The sequence below is a fragment of the Geotrypetes seraphini genome, chromosome 8 (assembly GCF_902459505.1).
Source record: "Geotrypetes seraphini chromosome 8, aGeoSer1.1, whole genome shotgun sequence".
Classification (NCBI taxonomy): domain Eukaryota; kingdom Metazoa; phylum Chordata; class Amphibia; order Gymnophiona; family Dermophiidae; genus Geotrypetes; species Geotrypetes seraphini.
In genome coordinates this window covers 48,261,376-48,278,908 of record NC_047091.1, presented here as the reverse complement: position 1 = coordinate 48,278,908, position 17,533 = coordinate 48,261,376, and the positions used below count along the sequence as shown (strand labels likewise).

The 17,533-nt window shown below is 44.5% G+C and overlaps 1 protein-coding gene across 3 annotated transcripts in view; it reads left to right on the top strand.

The window, feature by feature from the left end:
* Positions 1-17,533, top strand: part of DHX34 (DExH-box helicase 34) — a 160,391-nt gene that overhangs the window by 43,886 nt on the left and 98,972 nt on the right. For 2 of the 3 annotated variants that reach the window (XM_033954496.1, XM_033954498.1), the window contains exon 2: positions 6,922-7,233. The exons of the other annotated variant lie outside the window; for it this stretch is intronic. In XM_033954496.1, coding sequence (XP_033810387.1) covers positions 6,922-7,233 — 312 coding nt within the window. The remainder of the gene's footprint in view (positions 1-6,921; positions 7,234-17,533) is intronic. 3 annotated transcript variants of the gene reach the window in all.

The window sequence follows — 17,533 nt, the reverse complement described above, 5'->3', positions numbered from 1 at the left end:
CCACGCGCCTTAGGCCCCACCAGTAGGCGGAGCTTTAGGATGGATGGGCCAATCCGGCCTCATTCCTTCGTTGGCTGCCTGCCGGACAGGCGGGTTTGGATCCCGTCTGTCCGGCCAACTACCAAAGGTACGGGGAAGGGGGGTGGGGGGGTCGTGGGGGTCGCCAGGGGGGTCGCGGGTCGGCTGGGGGGGCGGTCGGCGGTTCTTGGGGGGGGGGCGGTCGTTGGGGGGGAGGGGGGTTTGCGTCGAGGGCAGGAGGGCCTGGGATCCCTCCTGCCCGTAATGTAGTGCGGGGTGGGGTTAGGGGGTCGCCGTGGCCAGGAGGGTTTGGGCTCCCTTCTGGCCCGATATTGTCGGGAAGTCGGCGGTCCTTCGGGGTGGGGGTGCGAGTGGTCCTGCCGGGGGGGGGGATGTATCGGACGTCGGGGAGTCGGCCGGGCAAGAGGGCTTGGGCTCCCTCTTGCTCCGATCGCGGGTGCGGGTGGGAGCGCGTGCGAGCGGTCGTTCGGGGTGGGGGTGCGAGCGGTCCTGCTGGGGGGGTGAATCGGGCGGTAAATAGCGGTTCCTAGAAGGGGGTACATTGGCCCGCGGGGACAAACCTGTTCACCGTTTCCGCGGTCGGTGAATGGCCTTGTCCCCGTCACCGCAGCGACTGCTAGTTTTCTTCCCCGTTTTCGGCGGTGACCCGCGGCTTAAATGCGGTGGCCGCGGGTAAACCGTCACCGTGTCATTCTCTACCATATAGCCCTAACTCCTATCCCCAAAACCCAGAATGCAGACATTTCCATTCCTTCCAACTACAGACCAATCACAGGAATCCTTAAATTAATCAAATTACTGGAAACTGTAGTCTGCAAACAACTGAACAAATACATTGAACAACACTCCTGCCTACACCCAACTGAATGTGGATTCAGAGCCCAATATAGCACTGATTTACTACCTCTCACATTAATAACTAATATCAAGCAATCACTATACAAAGGAAAGCCAACAATCCGTCTACAATTCGACATCTCAGCAGTCTTTGACTCTGTGGACCATATCCACCTGTTGTTGAAACTCGGTAAAATCAGAATAGGAGGATCAGTTCTTGAATCTCCACTTCTACATATTTTATTGTCCTAATTTTTCAGTGTCTGAGGCTGAAACACGATTGTGTCAAGTCTTTTTCAATAAACAAGATTGAACACCAATCAGTCACCTTCATTGTTTTCATCTGCTTTCATGTTCTCTGCGCTTTGCTTGAGTAATACATTATTAAATGTCTTTTTCTATTATTATCAAAGAGGAGTCCTCTATACCCCCAAAAATAGAAGCTCCATCTATATATGGATGTCTCCAGCACGTCTAAGTGATGCCTAACTCGTGCCTACCTAGTGCCCAACTCACGCTCAAAGTAGACCTGCTTTTGGAATGCCTACATTTTAGGCATTAGGTAGATGCGTTAGGACGATGAGCGTCATATGATTCTGTAAATGGATACCTATATCGAAGCCAAGCCCACCCCTATCCCATTAGGCGCATCTTTTTTCCAATGGGTGTCCATGAAATTGTGGACACCTATTTTGTGAATCATGTCCAGCCTTTGGACATCTAACTTTCAATTATTGCTTGATAAAGTCATTAATTGGGCTTATTATCCACTTTATTTGGATGCCTAAGTCGGTGGATGTCTACATTATGGACGCCTAAAGTTAGATGCACTTTACAGAATCTGCCTCTCACTGTTCAAAACTCATCAAAATACTCAAGTAGTCGTGGACTCTACTCTTTCTTACGCTCCACAAATGTCAAAGCTCTAGAAAAAAAATCTATAACATGAAACAACTTCATTTGATCAGGCCCTTGTTTTATGAACGCCACATTGCCATATTGGTCCAAATGCTTATTCTCAGAGCTGGACTATTACAACTCCTTAGCTTGGATTGGATTGGATTTATTGCATTTGATATACTGCTTGATATACAGTGTTCTCCCTAGGGCCTTTTAGCTGGGCGGTCCGCCTAGCTAATTTAGAAGAGCGCCTGGCTATCATCTGCTGCTGCCGCCGCTGCTGAACATTAAACCCCCCCCCCCCCCCCCGAAAAAAAACCCAGCTTTGAGATTTCAGCCCGTAGTGAACTTATGCTCCGGGGCTCTAACGTGTGCGTGCCGGCTTCCCTTCTCTTCCCTCCGAAACCGGAAGTTATTTCCGGGGGGGGGGGAGAGAAGGGAAGCCGGCACGCATATGTTGAGAGCCCTGAAGCAAGCGTTCGCTACGGGCTAAGGCGGGAGACAGGTTAGTGAAGCATTTGCTCTTCTTGCTGCCGGGTCCTGCCTACTTTCTGTTTCCGCGAAGGTAGGACCCGGCAGCATTTCCCCCAATAGGTCGATCGCGATCTTGGGCCATCAGCCTTCCTCTCCCTGACGGCAGAATTGACGTCGGGGAGAGGAATGCTGGTCGGCCGAAGCAGGGAGAGCTTGGGGCGGCGTTGGCTTTCAGGCCTGTTATTGGTGGCGGTTTGGGGCCTGTTATTGGTGGCGGTTTGAGTCCTGTTCCCCGATGACAGTGGCAGTGGCTTGGGGGAGGGCAGGGAGAAAGAAAGAAAAAGGGCAGGCAGGGAGACAGAAGGAAAGAAGAGAAACAGAAAAAAAAGAAAGGGAGGCAGAGAGAAAGAAAGGGCAGGGAGAGAGGAAGAAAAAGTTGGGGGAGGGAATGAGGTCTGGAGGAGAGGAAGCATACAGGCTAAAAGAAGGGAAGAAAGATTGGATGCACAGTCAGAAGAAGAAAGTGCAACCAGAGACTCATGAAATCACCAGACAAGGTAGGAAAAATGATTTTATTTTCAATTTAGTGTCTGAATTTATATCTGCTGTCTATATTTTACACTAAGGTCCCCTTTTACTAAACCGCAATAGAGGTTTTTAGTGCAAGGAGCCTATGAGCGTCGAGAGCAGCGCTGGGCATTCAGCGCAGCTCCCTGCGCTAAAAACTGCTATCGTGGTTTAGTAAAAAGGGAGGGGGGTATATTTGTCTATTTTTGTATGGTTGTTACTGAGGTGACAGTGCATAGTCATCTGCTTTGACCTCTTTGAAAAACCCTGGAATAGGAATGATAATTAACATTTTCTATGTGTACAGTGTGCTTTGTGTTTTTTTTTTTAAATTTTATTGTTGGTAGATCATTTTGACTTGGTCATTTTAAAAGTAGCTCGCAAGCCCAAAAAGTGTGGGCACCCCTGCTCTAGAACATTGCTCCTTAGTTTTATCAAGTGGTGTAGTGAGGGGCCAGCACTTTACATCTTATCACCTCATTCTTTCTTTTTTTCTCCTCATGTACAGCACGGTTCTTTATTCTAAGCAGCTCTGGCACTAACAGTACTACGGGTGCCTTATGCTACTTTCACTACCACTTGCAGTCAGGTTTGGCATTTTATCATGGTTTTGGTTTTTTATTTAGTTTTTCACCAGTATTTTCATTTATTTATTAAAGCAGCCTTTTTTAACAGCCCAATGCCCCTCCCCTATCAGTGTGCATTCAATCCACTGCCGACACTTTTTTGGCGCCTCTTTCAACAGATCAAATATCATAGCCCCACTGTCGCGTGTTTACATTTATTCTGCGTACGAGTTTATCTCATCAGTGCAGAGACCTTTTCGTTAAGTTCATTTTACTCTCCCTTTTTTACTTTCCCAAGTGTTGTGGTTTTATTCTTTGGTTTTAATAGAAGATCTTTTGAACAATAATTTAGATCTTACCCAGGTTTCACTTTTCATCTACCTGGTCTTTTCTGGTTTCCTTTCTATAGTCTGCTTTTCGTCTGGAGTCTTTTGAGTTTAGAATTACATTTTATGACATATTTTTGTGGTTATAATTGTATGACGTCTAAATCGGTCAAGTTAGCCATTCTTTTTATTGTTTTTTGTCCCCTCATACAGTGGCAGACCGCCCCGGGTGCCAGCCTTAGGGGGTACACAGCCGGCTGAATCCAGAACCTTCCGAGCTGCTCTAAATGACACCTGCACCTCAGCGCGGCTGCCGTACTTATTCCGAAGCAGAGTCGGCAGCCACACTGAAGTGCAGGAAGGTCCTGCGATGACTGCATTTGCCGCCTCTGTCTCCGGAAGACGTAAGTGGCGTTGAAAGGGGTGGACTGGCAGCTGCAGTCATTGCGGAACCTTGCCACAACTCCCTGCGTCTGCCAGCCCACACCCTCCAACATCACTTACATCTTCCAGAGGCAGAGGCAAAGAAGCAGTCATCATGGGACTTTGCTGGTTTGGAGGGAGAGAGGAGCATAGAAGGGTGGTAGAGGGAGAAAAAGGGGGTCAGGGTGGTATGGAATGGTGGTGGAGGGAGAGAAAGGGGGCAGATGTTGATGGAATTGATGTGCAGGGAAAGGAGAGAGAGATATAAGGGGGAAGGATATTAGATGGAATTGGGTTGGAAGGAAAGAAAGGGGGCAGATGCTGATGGAAGTGGGGGGAAGGGAGAGGAGAGAGTGAAATGCCAGACCATGGGCGTGTGGGAGAGGGAAGGGAAGAACAAGAGAGAGATGCCAGACCATTGGAGGAGGGAAGGGAAGAAGATGGATGCCAGAATAATAGGTGTGAAGGGAGAGATGGAAGGGGAATACAAGGAGAGAAGATGCCATATAGAAGGGGCAGAGAGAGGATAGACAGTGGATGAAAGGAAGAGAGTGACAAGACTATGAGGAAAGAAGAAACCAGAGAAGACAATGTAGAAAAAAATTATATTTATTTTTTTGCTTTAGGGGAGACGCATCGCTGTTTCTGTTGTGTTGCATTGTATACAGAGTCCAGCTTCTTGGTGGTTCAATTTAACCTTTGTCTACGTTTTTCTATTTTATCCCCCCTTTTACAGAACTGTAGAGCGTTTTTTTAGCACCGGCCATGGTGGTAATTGCTCAGAATTCTATGAGAGTCTGAGCTGTTACCACCATGGCTAAGAACCACATTATAGTTTTGTAAAAGGGAGAGGGGTTAGTTTGTGATTACATATTCCATACTAGGCGAAGGTGTTTTCTGTGTGTTCGAAAGACATGGTTTTCAGTTAGGATTGACTGTGTAGGATTGATTTGTACTAGACTGGCTTGTTTAGTTTTACAATGGGTGTATTGATGTTGTACTGCTCACTGCAGTATGTAAGATGCTGCCTTTTCTTAGGTACACTCTTGTGTTGTGTGGATTGTTGTAAAAATCATGTTTTTCATACAGATGGGGATGTGTAAAAAAATGATGGGCCTCGGGTGTCACATATGCTATGTACACCACTGCCTTCATAGTTTATATCTAATCTACAAGCCTTAATTTAGTACCTACAGGGTATGTATCCCTCTGATTCATGACAATTTCACTTCTCATGTTAACTTATCCATTCTTTTTATTATACAACTGCCCAGATAAGCATCAGTCTTTGACGTGATTGGACCTTGAAAACTAACGGCAACAGTGTTCTCCCCAGAAATTTTTTCCAGCCATGAAAACTATTTGCTGCATTTAGTGTGCCACAAAAAACATTTGCTCCGTTTAGTGTGCTGGAGTTAAAAAAGTTTGAGAGACGCTGCTCTATACCATTTGAAAGAGGGCAAATATCTAATTATTCACTTCTAGAATTGGATACTTCTTAAATTTAATAAAAAATTATGGAACAATTGTCAAACCTTAAGAAAGGCTGCCATATTGAGCATTGGAAAATAACTAATAATAATTAACTAATACAAATAGTACACATTTAGGGCTCCTTTTACTAAGCTGTGCTAGCGGTTTTACCACGCGCTTAGCTTGCACAGAATTGACGCACGTGCTAGATGCTAATGCCAGCATTGAGCTGGCGTTAGTTCTAGCCGTGTAGAGCGGCAATTTTGCACGCGTTAAAAACGCTATTGCAGCTTAGTAAAAGGAGCCCTTAATTTTCCCCACCACCAAATTTCCCCGCCCCGCCCCGCCCCACCCGGCTACTTTTTCATGCCACCTGGCTGGAAAAAATTTCTGGGGACAACACTGACATAGGTATTTGTATTATAGTGTATTCTCAGGAATGCATGATACTAAAATATCCACACAGATCTATGAAGAGAATAAAAAAAAAGCACCCAGGAGGATTATAATGTGACTACAATACTCATTTTCTTGGATCTTGAGGGGGTTATTTTTCTTTTCTTTTTTTTTTTGCCTTCAAAGTTCTTTACTTTTCCAGGGGTACTTTCTTTTCCGTCCTATTATATAATCTCTGTAATATTAGCGATGTCTTCTCTTGTATGCTTAATTGGACTGTGAGCCTGTTCGGGACAGAGAGAGTAGCTCAATGCCTATAATATAGTATTGTAAACTAATATTGCTTATATTTCACCATTACCAATTATCTGGTTCATGTGGATTCCAGAAAATCAATCATTACTGGGAATCCTATCTTAGCTTGTAGTCCATTTTTAGAATTTAGCAAATAATTCATTGTATATTAAGTATTTTATTTTTAGGTCATTTTTTCAGTTGATTTCTCTACAGCCTGAAAGGAGTGACCACGTTTAAATGGGTTCCCCAAATAATGCACATACAGCATGAACCAATCATTTTCTAGACCATGAGTCCAAGAAATTAGTATCCATCATCTGTGATTTTAGTTGTATCCCTTACTGGCATCGTGTCTTCCTTCAGGGGACAGCACGATTCATAGAAACTGAAAAATGATGATTTACAAGTAGTAGATCCATTTGTATAACCTCTGGCCATGTTTATACAGACAGTGTTACAAAGATAGTAGTCCGGCTTGCATGATGGGTTGGTAGCAAGCAAGGCCATGTAGTAGACCTGTCTGGTTTTTGGCCAGATTTCTGATCTTTGGATTGTCCAAGGATGCTGAAGAGGCAGTATTTATACCTACCAAGCCATTCTTTTCTTCCTTTTTCATACATTAGGTTGGGTACCAAATTCGCTTCGAGAGTACACGGTCTCCTGCCACAAAGATTGTGTTTCTCACTGAAGGCTTGCTGCTTCGTCAGATCCAACAGGAGCCAGAGCTGCCAAAATACCAGGTCCTGATAGTGGATGAAGTTCACGAGCGACATCTCCACAGTGATTTCCTGCTGGGAGTACTCCGTCAGCTCTTGTCACTCCGCCGTGACCTGAAGGTTATCCTCATGTCGGCTACAATTAATATCAAGCTCTTCTCCGAGTATTTTCACCATGCACCAGTCATACAGGTTCCGGGACGGCTTTACCCTATACAGGTAAATGTTTACATTGTGGAACAAAAACAAAAACCAAGAATTTGAAAAGTGCCTACTTACAGCAAGACACACTAACACATTTCCTTTTCCTTTCATTTGCAGATTCAGGCATCTTTGTTTATGGCACTTAGTTGAAACAGTTACGGTTAAGTGTGTCTCTTTAGTTTAGTGGGGGGGGGGGATGAGTTGGTGTCTGAACGAGTGGCATCAGCAACGTGGCAGAGGAATGCCCGGGCGATAGAAGGCCGCGAAGCAGCCTGTCTAGATTTCTGCCGGATTGTTATAAGGTTTTTATTTTGGTCTCGCGGTTCAGAAGGGAGGGAACATAAGAACTGCCATCTCCGGATCAGACCTTCGGTTCATCAAGTCCGGCGATCCGCACACGCGGAGGCCCTGCCAGGTGTACACCTGGCTTAATTTATAGTCCACCATATCCTTATATGCCTCTCTTAAGGAGATATGCATCTAGTTTGCTCTTGAAGCCTAGGACGGTCGATTCCGCAATAATCTCCTCTGGGAGGGCATTCCAGGTGACAACCACTGTCTGAGTGAAACAGAACTTCCTGACATTAGTCCTGAACCTATCCCCCCTTAGCTTCATTACATGTCCTCTAGTCCGTGTCAAATTGGACAATGTAAATAATCTTCTCTGCTCTATTTTGTCGATTCCTTTCAGTATTTTGAAGGTCTCGATCATATCCCCACGCAGTCTCCTTTTCTCAAGGGAGAACAATCCTAGTGTTATAAGTCTGTCCTCGTATTCCAGTTTCTCCATACCCTTCACCAGTTTTGTTGCTCGTCTCTGCACCCTCTCCAGCAGTTTTATATCCTTCTTTAGGTAGGGAGACCAATGTTGGACGCAGTATTCCAAGTGTGGTCTGACCATTGCCCTATAAAGCGGCATTATAACTTTCTCCGATCTACTCGAGATTCCTTTCTTTATCATGCCCAACATTCTATTTGTCTTCTTTGCCGCTGCCGCGCATTGTGCCGACGGCTTCAGGCTCCTATCTATCAGTACACCCAGGTCCTTTTCTTGTTCACTCTTCCCCAGAGTTGCACCTGACATACTCGTATTCCTTATTCTTATTGCCTAAATGCATTACCTTGCATTTCTCCACATTGAACTTCATCTGCCATTTCTCCGCCCATGTTTCTAACCGACACAAGTCGCTCTGGAGTTTCTCTCTATCCTCCTGCGATCTGATTGCCCGGCATAGTTTTGTATCGTCTGCAAACTTGATGATCTCACTGGATGTTCCTTCCTCCAGGTCATTGATATAAATATTAAAAAGGATCGGCCCAAGTACCGAGCCCTGGGGTACACCACTAGTCACTTTCTCCCAGTCGGAGAACTTCCCATTTATGCCCATTCTCTGCTTTCGGTTTTCCAGCCATTTGCCTATCCATCTTTGTATATCCCCCTCTATGCCATGGCTTTGTAGTTTCCTGAGAAGTCTTTCGTGTGGAACTTTGTCGAACGCTTTCTGGAAGTCCAAGTATATTATGTCCACCGGCTTCCCACTATCAATTTGCTCGTTCACGGTCTCAAAAAATTGGAGTAAATTCGTCAAACATGATTTCCCTTTCCTGAATCCATGTTGACTGGGTTTCATCAAGTCGTGTGCGTCCAAGTGCCGGACTATGCTATCCTTGATCAGTGCTTCAACCATCTTGCCGGGGACAGACGTAAGACTCACAGGTCTATAGTTGCCTGGTTCCCCTCTTGATCCTTTTTTGAAAATTGGGGTGACGTTCGCTATCCTCCAGTCATCCGGTATCTGTCCAGTTCTGATTGTCAGGTTTGCAAGTTTTTGCAATAACTCTCCGATTTCAACCTTCAATTCCTTTAAGACTCTCGGGTGAATTCCATCCGGTCCAGGGGATTTGTCACTTTTAAGTTTGTCGATCTGATAGTATATCTGGTCTAAGTCCACTTCAACTGTGGTGAGGCTGTCTTCTATTTCTCCTGCAAACACTTTCTCCGCTTCAGGTATTGTTGAGGTGTCCTCCTTCGTAAAGACGAACGCAAAGAAGGAATTTATTTTTCTGCGATTTGTTTATCTTCCTTGATGTACCCTTTTCTTCCCTGGTCGTCCAGGGGTCCCACTGCCTCTTTTGCAGGTTTTTTCCCTTTCACGTATCTAAAGAAGGGCTTGAAGTTTTTGGCCTCCTGGGCTATTTTTTCCTCATATTCCTGTTTTGCATCCCTCACCGCCTTGTGACATTTCTTCTGATCATCTTTATGTTTGTTCTAGGCTTCGGTTGTCTTTATGCATTTCCATTTTTTGAAAGAGTCCTTCTTTTCTTTTATGGCTTCCTTCACCTGTATGGTAAGCCATGCCGGTTCTCTTTTGCTCTTTGTTCTCCGATCTTTGGAAATCCTCGGAATGTAGAGATCTTGTGCTTCTGTGATAGTATTTTTCAGTAGGGACCATGCCTGATCTACCGTTTCAAGTTTGTCCACCATCTTCTCGAGTCGTTTTTCTACCATGGCTCTCATGCGATCGTATTTACCCTTTTTAAAGTTCAAGGTGGTGGTTAAGGTTTTGGCATGTTTCCCTTTCCCGATGTCAAGTTTAAAGTTGATTACATTGTGATCACTCGTTCCCAGTGGAACCATGACTGGAGAGATGGGTCGGGTGGGGAGAGGAACGCTGCTGCTGATTCTGGCGATTAGGTCTTATTTTTGGGGGTAGGGCTTATATTAAGACCTATCCCGAAAATCATGCTAGGTGTTATTTTCAGGTTAGGTCTTATTTTCAGGGAAACACAATATGTAGTTGAGGGGTTAAGTGCAGATATAATAGATGAGAACAAGATGAGTGGCACAGAGTTAAGTTGGGATAATTAAATGCGTGGCTAAACTCAAGGCAAATTCTTTGTATAGTTAAACAAGATATAAGGAACTGGTATAAGTTAGTGTGTGTAGCAAGCTAGTCCAAGTGCAGAATGATGCCTAGTCAGTCATCGTATATATTAAAAGCTTGGGAGAAGAGCCAGGCTTTCACCTGCTGAAGCAGAGGTAGTCGAGTTAGACATATAGCCCCTCTGGGAGTAAATTCCAGAATATAGGAGTTACACCTGAGAGGGGCTCACTGGCAGTTATCTATAATAACAAAACCCTAAGTGCACACGTGCACTCCTATCTGCGTGCTCCGTGATTCATATGTCCGTGTCAGGTAGGAGTGCGCATGTGCGCTTCGACTCTCCACCTCACTCACTGTAAGGCAGTTCGTCGTCGTTGCCCCCCCCCGGCGCACCCGAACCCCCGTTGACCCTCCCATCTGACCCTCCCACTGCGAGACAACCACAAACCTCCCAGCTCCAGCAGCGTCTGTAGCACTCTAAACACACTGCTTCGCGGCCTTCTACTGCCCTGATTTCTTCTGCCGCGTCTCTGTCTCTGATGATATCATCAGGGATGCGACAGAGGAAATCAGGGCAGTAGAAGGCCGCGAAGCAGCATGTTTAGAGTGCTGCGGACGCTGCTGGAGCCGAGAGGTTTGTAGTTCGTCTCGCGGTGGGAGGGTCGGATGGGAGGGTCAGTAGGGTCGGCTGCACGGCGGCAGTAGTGGCGGGGAGGGGGGGGGAGAGAGAAACATGCTGCTCAACTGTTCTACTGCACAGGGGGATGGGAGGGAGGCAGGCAGGCAGGCTGGCTTCGGGGGGGGGTGGGGGTGGGACAAAGTCTGGAAGGCAGTGAGGGGAACATAGGAAGGAGGTATTGGGAGCACTAAGGACACAGGAAGGAGGCACTGGGGGCACTAAGGACATGGGAAGGAGGCACTAGGGGCACTAAGGACACAGGATGGAGGCACTGGGGGCACTAAGGACACAGGACGGAGGCACTGAGGGCACTAAGGACATAGGAAGGAGGCACTGAGGACATAGGAAAGGGCACTAAGGACATAGGAGGCACTGAGGGAACTAAGGACATAGGAAGGAGGCACTGAGGACAGGAAAGGGCACTAAGGACATAGGAGGCACTGAGGGCACTAAGGACATAGGAAGGAGGCACTGAGGGCACTAAGGACATAGGAAGGAGGCACTAAGGGCATAGGAAAGGGCACTAAGGACATAGGAGGCACTGAGGGCACTAAGGACATAGGAAGGAGGCACTGAGGGCACTAAGGACATAGGATGGGACACTAAGGACATAGGAAGGCGGCACTGGGGACACTAAGGACATAGGAAGGAGGCACTGAGGGTGCTAAGGACATAGGATGGGACATTATGGACATAGGAAGGGGGCCACTGAGAGACAGGCAGACATGGTGCAACAGAGAAATACAGGCTGGCAGGGGACCAGAGAGAGAGAGACAGAAAGAAAGACAGACAGACGGGGCCAGGAAGAGACACAGACAGAAAGAATGACAGACAGACAGCGTCCAAGGAGAGAGAGACAAAGATAAAAACCCCAGACAGACTTCTACTCTAGCACCTGTTAATGTAACAGGCTTAAACACTAGTCATAGAAACATAGAAATTGACGGCAGATAAGGGCCAAGGTCCATCCAGTCTTCCCACCCTAATGACCCTCCCCTGCCTTTACTTTGCGAATAGATCCCATGTGTCGATCCCATTTGGCCTTAAAATCAGGCACGCTGCTGGCCTCAATCACCTGAAGTGGAAGACCATTCCAGCGATCAACCACCCTTTCGGTGAAAAAGAATTTCCTGGTGTCACAACGCAGTTTCCCGCCTCTGATTTTCCACGGATGTCCTCTTGTTGCCGTGGGACCCTTGAAAAAGAAGATATCCTCCTCTGCATCGATGCGGCCCGTGAGATACTTGAACGTCTCGATCATGTCTCCCCTCTCTCTGCGCTCCTCGAGCGATATAGCTGTAATTTATCTAACCGTTCTTCGTACGGGAGATCCTTCAGTCCCGAGACCATCCGGGTGGCCATTCTCTGGACCGACTCCAGCCTCAGCACATCCTTACGGTAATGCGGCCTCCAGAATTGCACACAGTATTCCAGGTGGGGTATCACCACGGATCTATACAGAGGCATAATGACTTCAGGCTTACGGCTGATGAAACCCCTGCGTATGCAACCTATGATTTGTCTTGCCTTGGAAGAAGCTTGCTCCACTTGATTGGCAGCCTTCATGTCCTTCAGTCACTTCATAAAATTCCTTTTGATGAAGGTACAAATAATGATGCTCTTTGAGAGAGCCTTAAAGGTCTCAAAGGTATGTAAAGGGCCAACTTATTATTTAAATACTCTGGCCCATTTTGTCTGAGGGCCTTGAAAATCAAACTTAGGGCCCCTTTTACAAAGCCATGGTAGTGAGTTCTGGTGTGGCAAATATGATGCAACCTATAGGAACTGAATGGGCTTCATCTCATTTGCTGCGTGGGAATCGCTATCGTGGCTTTGTAAAAGGGGCCCTAAGAGTTTTAAATTTTGCCCTGTAAGGTATTGGTAACTAGTGCTATTAAATGGTTGGATACTTTTACAAATTTTATTGAAATTTTTTCTTGGCTTAAAACAATTTTGCAGAAATATATAAACAGGACAGTAAACATTGACGAGACCAATAAAAAAAGAAAAGAAAATATTTACTTAAAGCTGGCTGCTAATGACCCATGCACCACTATATATAACAGCTTTTTAAACTGAAACATCAAAACTCCAGGATGTCAGTATATTTCACATTAACCATCCTTAGTGGAGTCCAAGCATTAATCATAAGTTTCAACCACTGTGCTATCAAACATTATCAATTATCTTTGAACCTCGCCCCCCCCCCCCCCCCCACTTTTACAAAACTATAGCACGGTTTTTAGCGCCAGCCATGGAGGTAACAACTCTGATGCTCATAGAATTCCTATGAGCGCTGGAGCTGTTATCGCCGTGGCCAGCGCTAAAAAACGTACTACAGTTTTGTAAAAGGGGGGGTCAGTTAGCTGTGCAACAACTATCTAAATACCAAATACTTTTTAAGATATAATTATTGTAATTAGAACCACAATATAACTTTAATTTTGATTTTAATTTTGAATCCCACTCTGATCACCTTTCTTATTACTCTTCCCTTTGTGAATGAACAGACTTTTGGCCTCAGTTTTTTCTTACTGATCAGAGACCATTCATCTCCTCTCCATTCTTTAAGATCCACATGACCTTATTGCTTCTTCAGTCTCAAATTTATGGAAAGTCCCCCTCCTATCTTCAATTCAACTAGAATCTCTTACTCTTTTTTAATAGTCATCCTCTCTTTTATGCCTCTTAGGCTGAAGTTCTGTAATAAAATAAGAAGAGGAGTAGGGATCCCAATCCCCTGACCTTATGTACTTAGCAACTTGTTACATACCTAGCAAGTAGCATATCCCCTAGGGTGGTCCAAAAAAACTAAGTTCATGGGGCTTGTTCTATGTCTGGCCACACTCAAATATAAACCGGGCCACCAGGCTCTGCACCCTGTCCCCCCTCCCTGCCCCGCTGCTAACTCAGTCGGTCGAGTTACAGCTTCAGCCGCTGAGTGGTACTGAGCAGGAGCCATTCATGAAGCTGCTTACCACTGAGCAGCAGCTCCAAAGCACGATCCTCTCAGTATCGCTCAGCGGCTGAAGCTGGAACTCACAGCAGTGACTTACCAGGTTATCAGTGGGGCAGGAACATGGAAAACTCAGTTCTGCCCACTACACCTCTGGACCACCAGGAATTCCAGTGGCAGAGGAGGTACGATGGGCAGGGAGGGAAACAAGAAGAAGGCAGGGAGGGAAGGAGGGAGGCTGTGTGGAGTGCCTGGCAGGGAGGGGGCTGGGTACAGAGTCTGACAGGAGGGAGGGAAGGTGGCTGGGTGCAGAGCCTGACAGGAGGGAGAAAAGGGGTGCAGAGCCTGACAGAGGAGAGAGCTGGGTGCAGAGCCTTACAGAGGAGGGAGGGAAGGGAGCTGGGTGCAGAGCCTGACAGGGGAGGGAGGGGATGCTGGATGCAGATCTTGGCAGGGCACTTGAATATTAAATTCTCCGACTTATATTCGAGTCAACCATTTTTCCTCCTTTTTGGGAGGGAAAAATGGGGGTGTCAACTTATATTCGGATCAACTTATATTTGAGTATATACAGTAACTGTTCACCAAAAGGCTTATAATTTGGCACATTTAAAGATTGCTCAAAGATTTTTAATTTAATACATAAAATGCAAGTACAGAATTTTATTTTCCATCTAAACCTGAATTGTGAGCACATACACATGGAGAGAAATCATGGTAAATATGACGTTTAGTAAGGCAAAGATGGCAAATAGTATGACAGTGTGGAAGAACATTGTATGAGAAAACATAGGACGAAGTGTTTTAGATTTTAGACAGTGGAGGTTTTTGTGCCACAGTTACAATTGCTGGGTATCTGTTCTGGTATATGTTTGTGTCATTTGGTGCAAAAAAAAACTGGATGAAGGATTTAGGCAAGGGGAGAGGTGAGAGAATCCTGGGGGAATTATCTAATTTAGGACTCTTGTACTAAAACTGCATTAAGGGCCTGTTTTACAGCCCCAAAGCTCTTTAAATCTCTATGGGCTTCGGGGCTGTTACTGCGGCTTTGTAAAACAGGCCCTAAATGCTAATGTGCACCTAATGCAGCAAAATATGGACTACTGCATGGAGCATTACAACATCACATAGTTTTTGAATGTGAGCATATGAAATAATTTAAAAAAAAAATTTTTAGGGGCGTGTCAGGGACAGAGAGTGGGCATTCCTGCTCTAATCAGTTAGTTATCTGCAGTACCATAGAAACATAGAAACATAGAAATAGACGGAAGATAAGGGCCACAGTCCATCTAGTCTGCCCACCCTAATGACCCTCCCCTACCTTTCTCTGTGAATAGATCCCACGTGTCTATCCCAGCCGTCCCGCTTCGCGTTTTTGCATTTTTTCTTTGTTTTTGGTTTGTGGTCGGGGGCTAGGTTCCTGAAGAAGGGCTCCTCCCCGAAACCAGCGTGGTTGAACTTTGGCTCCTGGCGTTTTCATTCGTGGTAGTTTGGTTTAGATAAGTATTATTTGTGATTGTATTTGAGCATTTGTTGATATTGTTCTTTATTGCTTTATTTCTAGCTTGGCGGGCTTCGGCTGGCAGGGTTTGTGTGGGGGTCGCTCAGGTTATAATCCCACCGTTTGAGTTTGATTTGCTCACGGGGTTGCTTAGATTGTATTATTTATTTAGGGCCTTATTGCAGGTGTTTTTCATTATATACACATAGGGGGCTCAATGATGGTGTGGTGGTGGAGGCTTCCCGCCTCAACCCAGAAGTGAAGTATCGGAGCTTCTGCTCCCATTGCTGATGGTTCACACTGAGAGCGCCCTTTAATTCTCAAGTGGAGTTTGTAGGCTAGGATTGTAGCTTTCCCTGGGCGTCCCCCATCCAAACCCTGTTGTGACTGGTTGTGCCTCTTTGTTGTTACTGTACTAACAGGCTAGCATACAGATAATTCAGGAGCCCTTAATAACTTGTGTTTGAGTCCTAGCAACTTGATGAACATTATCAAGTTTTCATGACAGAATGTAGAAGTAGATTGCCGGGCCTTTCTTCTTCGCAGTATAAATTTGATGATATCGCCGTTGTCGCATCAGACATGATTCTCCACCTCCAACATTGCCCATCTGCTAGTGCCCAGATGGGTGGTATATCATTAGTCTGACATCTCTGCTGAAACCTGTTCGCCTTGGTAGTTTACAAGCTTACAAGTTTATTCCAATTTTGATATCCCGCCTCTCAAAATATGTCTAGGCGGCTTACAATTTAAAAATGAGATAGAGGGGGCGTGGCTTGGACACGCATGAAGGAGGTCGGTTAACAGAAGAGCTCCGTATAAAAAGTCCTTGAAAGAATAAAAAAGTCGCAAAAATTTGAAGAATTAAGATTAAATTTATGATAAAAATAAACTCGATGGTGTCAGGAAAGCAAAATAAAAACGACTTCGCAGTCTCTGGAAGCAGCAAGAGAGCAAAGCCCGAACAAGAGACAGGATCCAAAACCGCAGATCCAGAAGTAATGAAAGAACTTAAAGAAATCAAACAAATGCTTTCAATTCTCACAAAAAAAGTTACAGAATTAACAGATGATGTTTCAACATTAAATAAAAAGATGGATCTAATTGAATTAAAATCTAACGATTTAGAAGAAAGAATGATAACTGTGGAAGAGGAAATTCTCAACACAAAAACTGAAAAAAAGAAAATTGAAACACTTACTAAAGAACTGGAGGATTACTCGAATCGTGAGAGAAGAAGCAATGTTCGTCTGATAGGTTTACCGGAAGGAGCAGAAAAGGGGAATCCGGTGACCTTTATAGAAAACTTATTACCAAAACTACTTCCTCTACAAACTAAATATCCCATAGAGATTGAAAGAGCACATAGAGTGCCAACAAAGAGGTCAGAAAAGCATCAAGGACCGAGGCCACTGATATTTAAACTACTACGCCACCAACAGGTTATGGAAATTTTTCATCTTGCAAAACAGAATAAAGGTTTACAATATCAAGATGCCCGTATTCACTTTGTCCCGGATTTTGCAAAAAGCACAGCAATTAAAAGAAAGAAACTGCTGGATTTGAGACCACAACTACGTGAACTGGGAGCAAAATTTGGTCTTGTATACCCAGCAAATATGAAAGTAACCATAGCAAACAAAACTTTAACCTTTGATAATGCTGAAGAGCTACAAAAATATATACTAAACCAGGAAATGCCAATGTCATCTTAATTTTCTTTATTTTATTATAATTCAAAAAATTTGAATGTCAAGTTTGAATGTCTTATAATATAAACAGGTAGGGGAAATGATATGTTTTTCATTGTATTAAGAAGAGCTAATATCACCTTGTATTTTTTGAAATTATTGATTGAATATAATAAGTATTTAACAGATGAAAAACGGTATAGAATGTTTTTGACTCTGTTCAAAAAATTCCTTCAACGATCTTTTTACTAGAAATATGGATAGATTATATATTCTAGAATGGAATGATTCTTCAAATGATAAATTAACATATAAGTATACAAGATCTTAGATAAAAGTAATATAGTTTTTAAACAAGGAAGAATATAATATTTATTAGATAATAAATAAGAACTTAAATATAAAAATGAGATATAAGCCCTTAATTGGTTTTAGAAAGTTAATAAATAAATTAACTATTGATATTAATACTAACAGATGCTGTAATGAGCAGATCCTAAATACTATTATGTGATTGAATCATGGTCCAGAGCTTTCTTCCTATGGAATGTATGTAAGAATGAATGAAGATGTATGTATATATAACCCACTTCTCAGAAGACA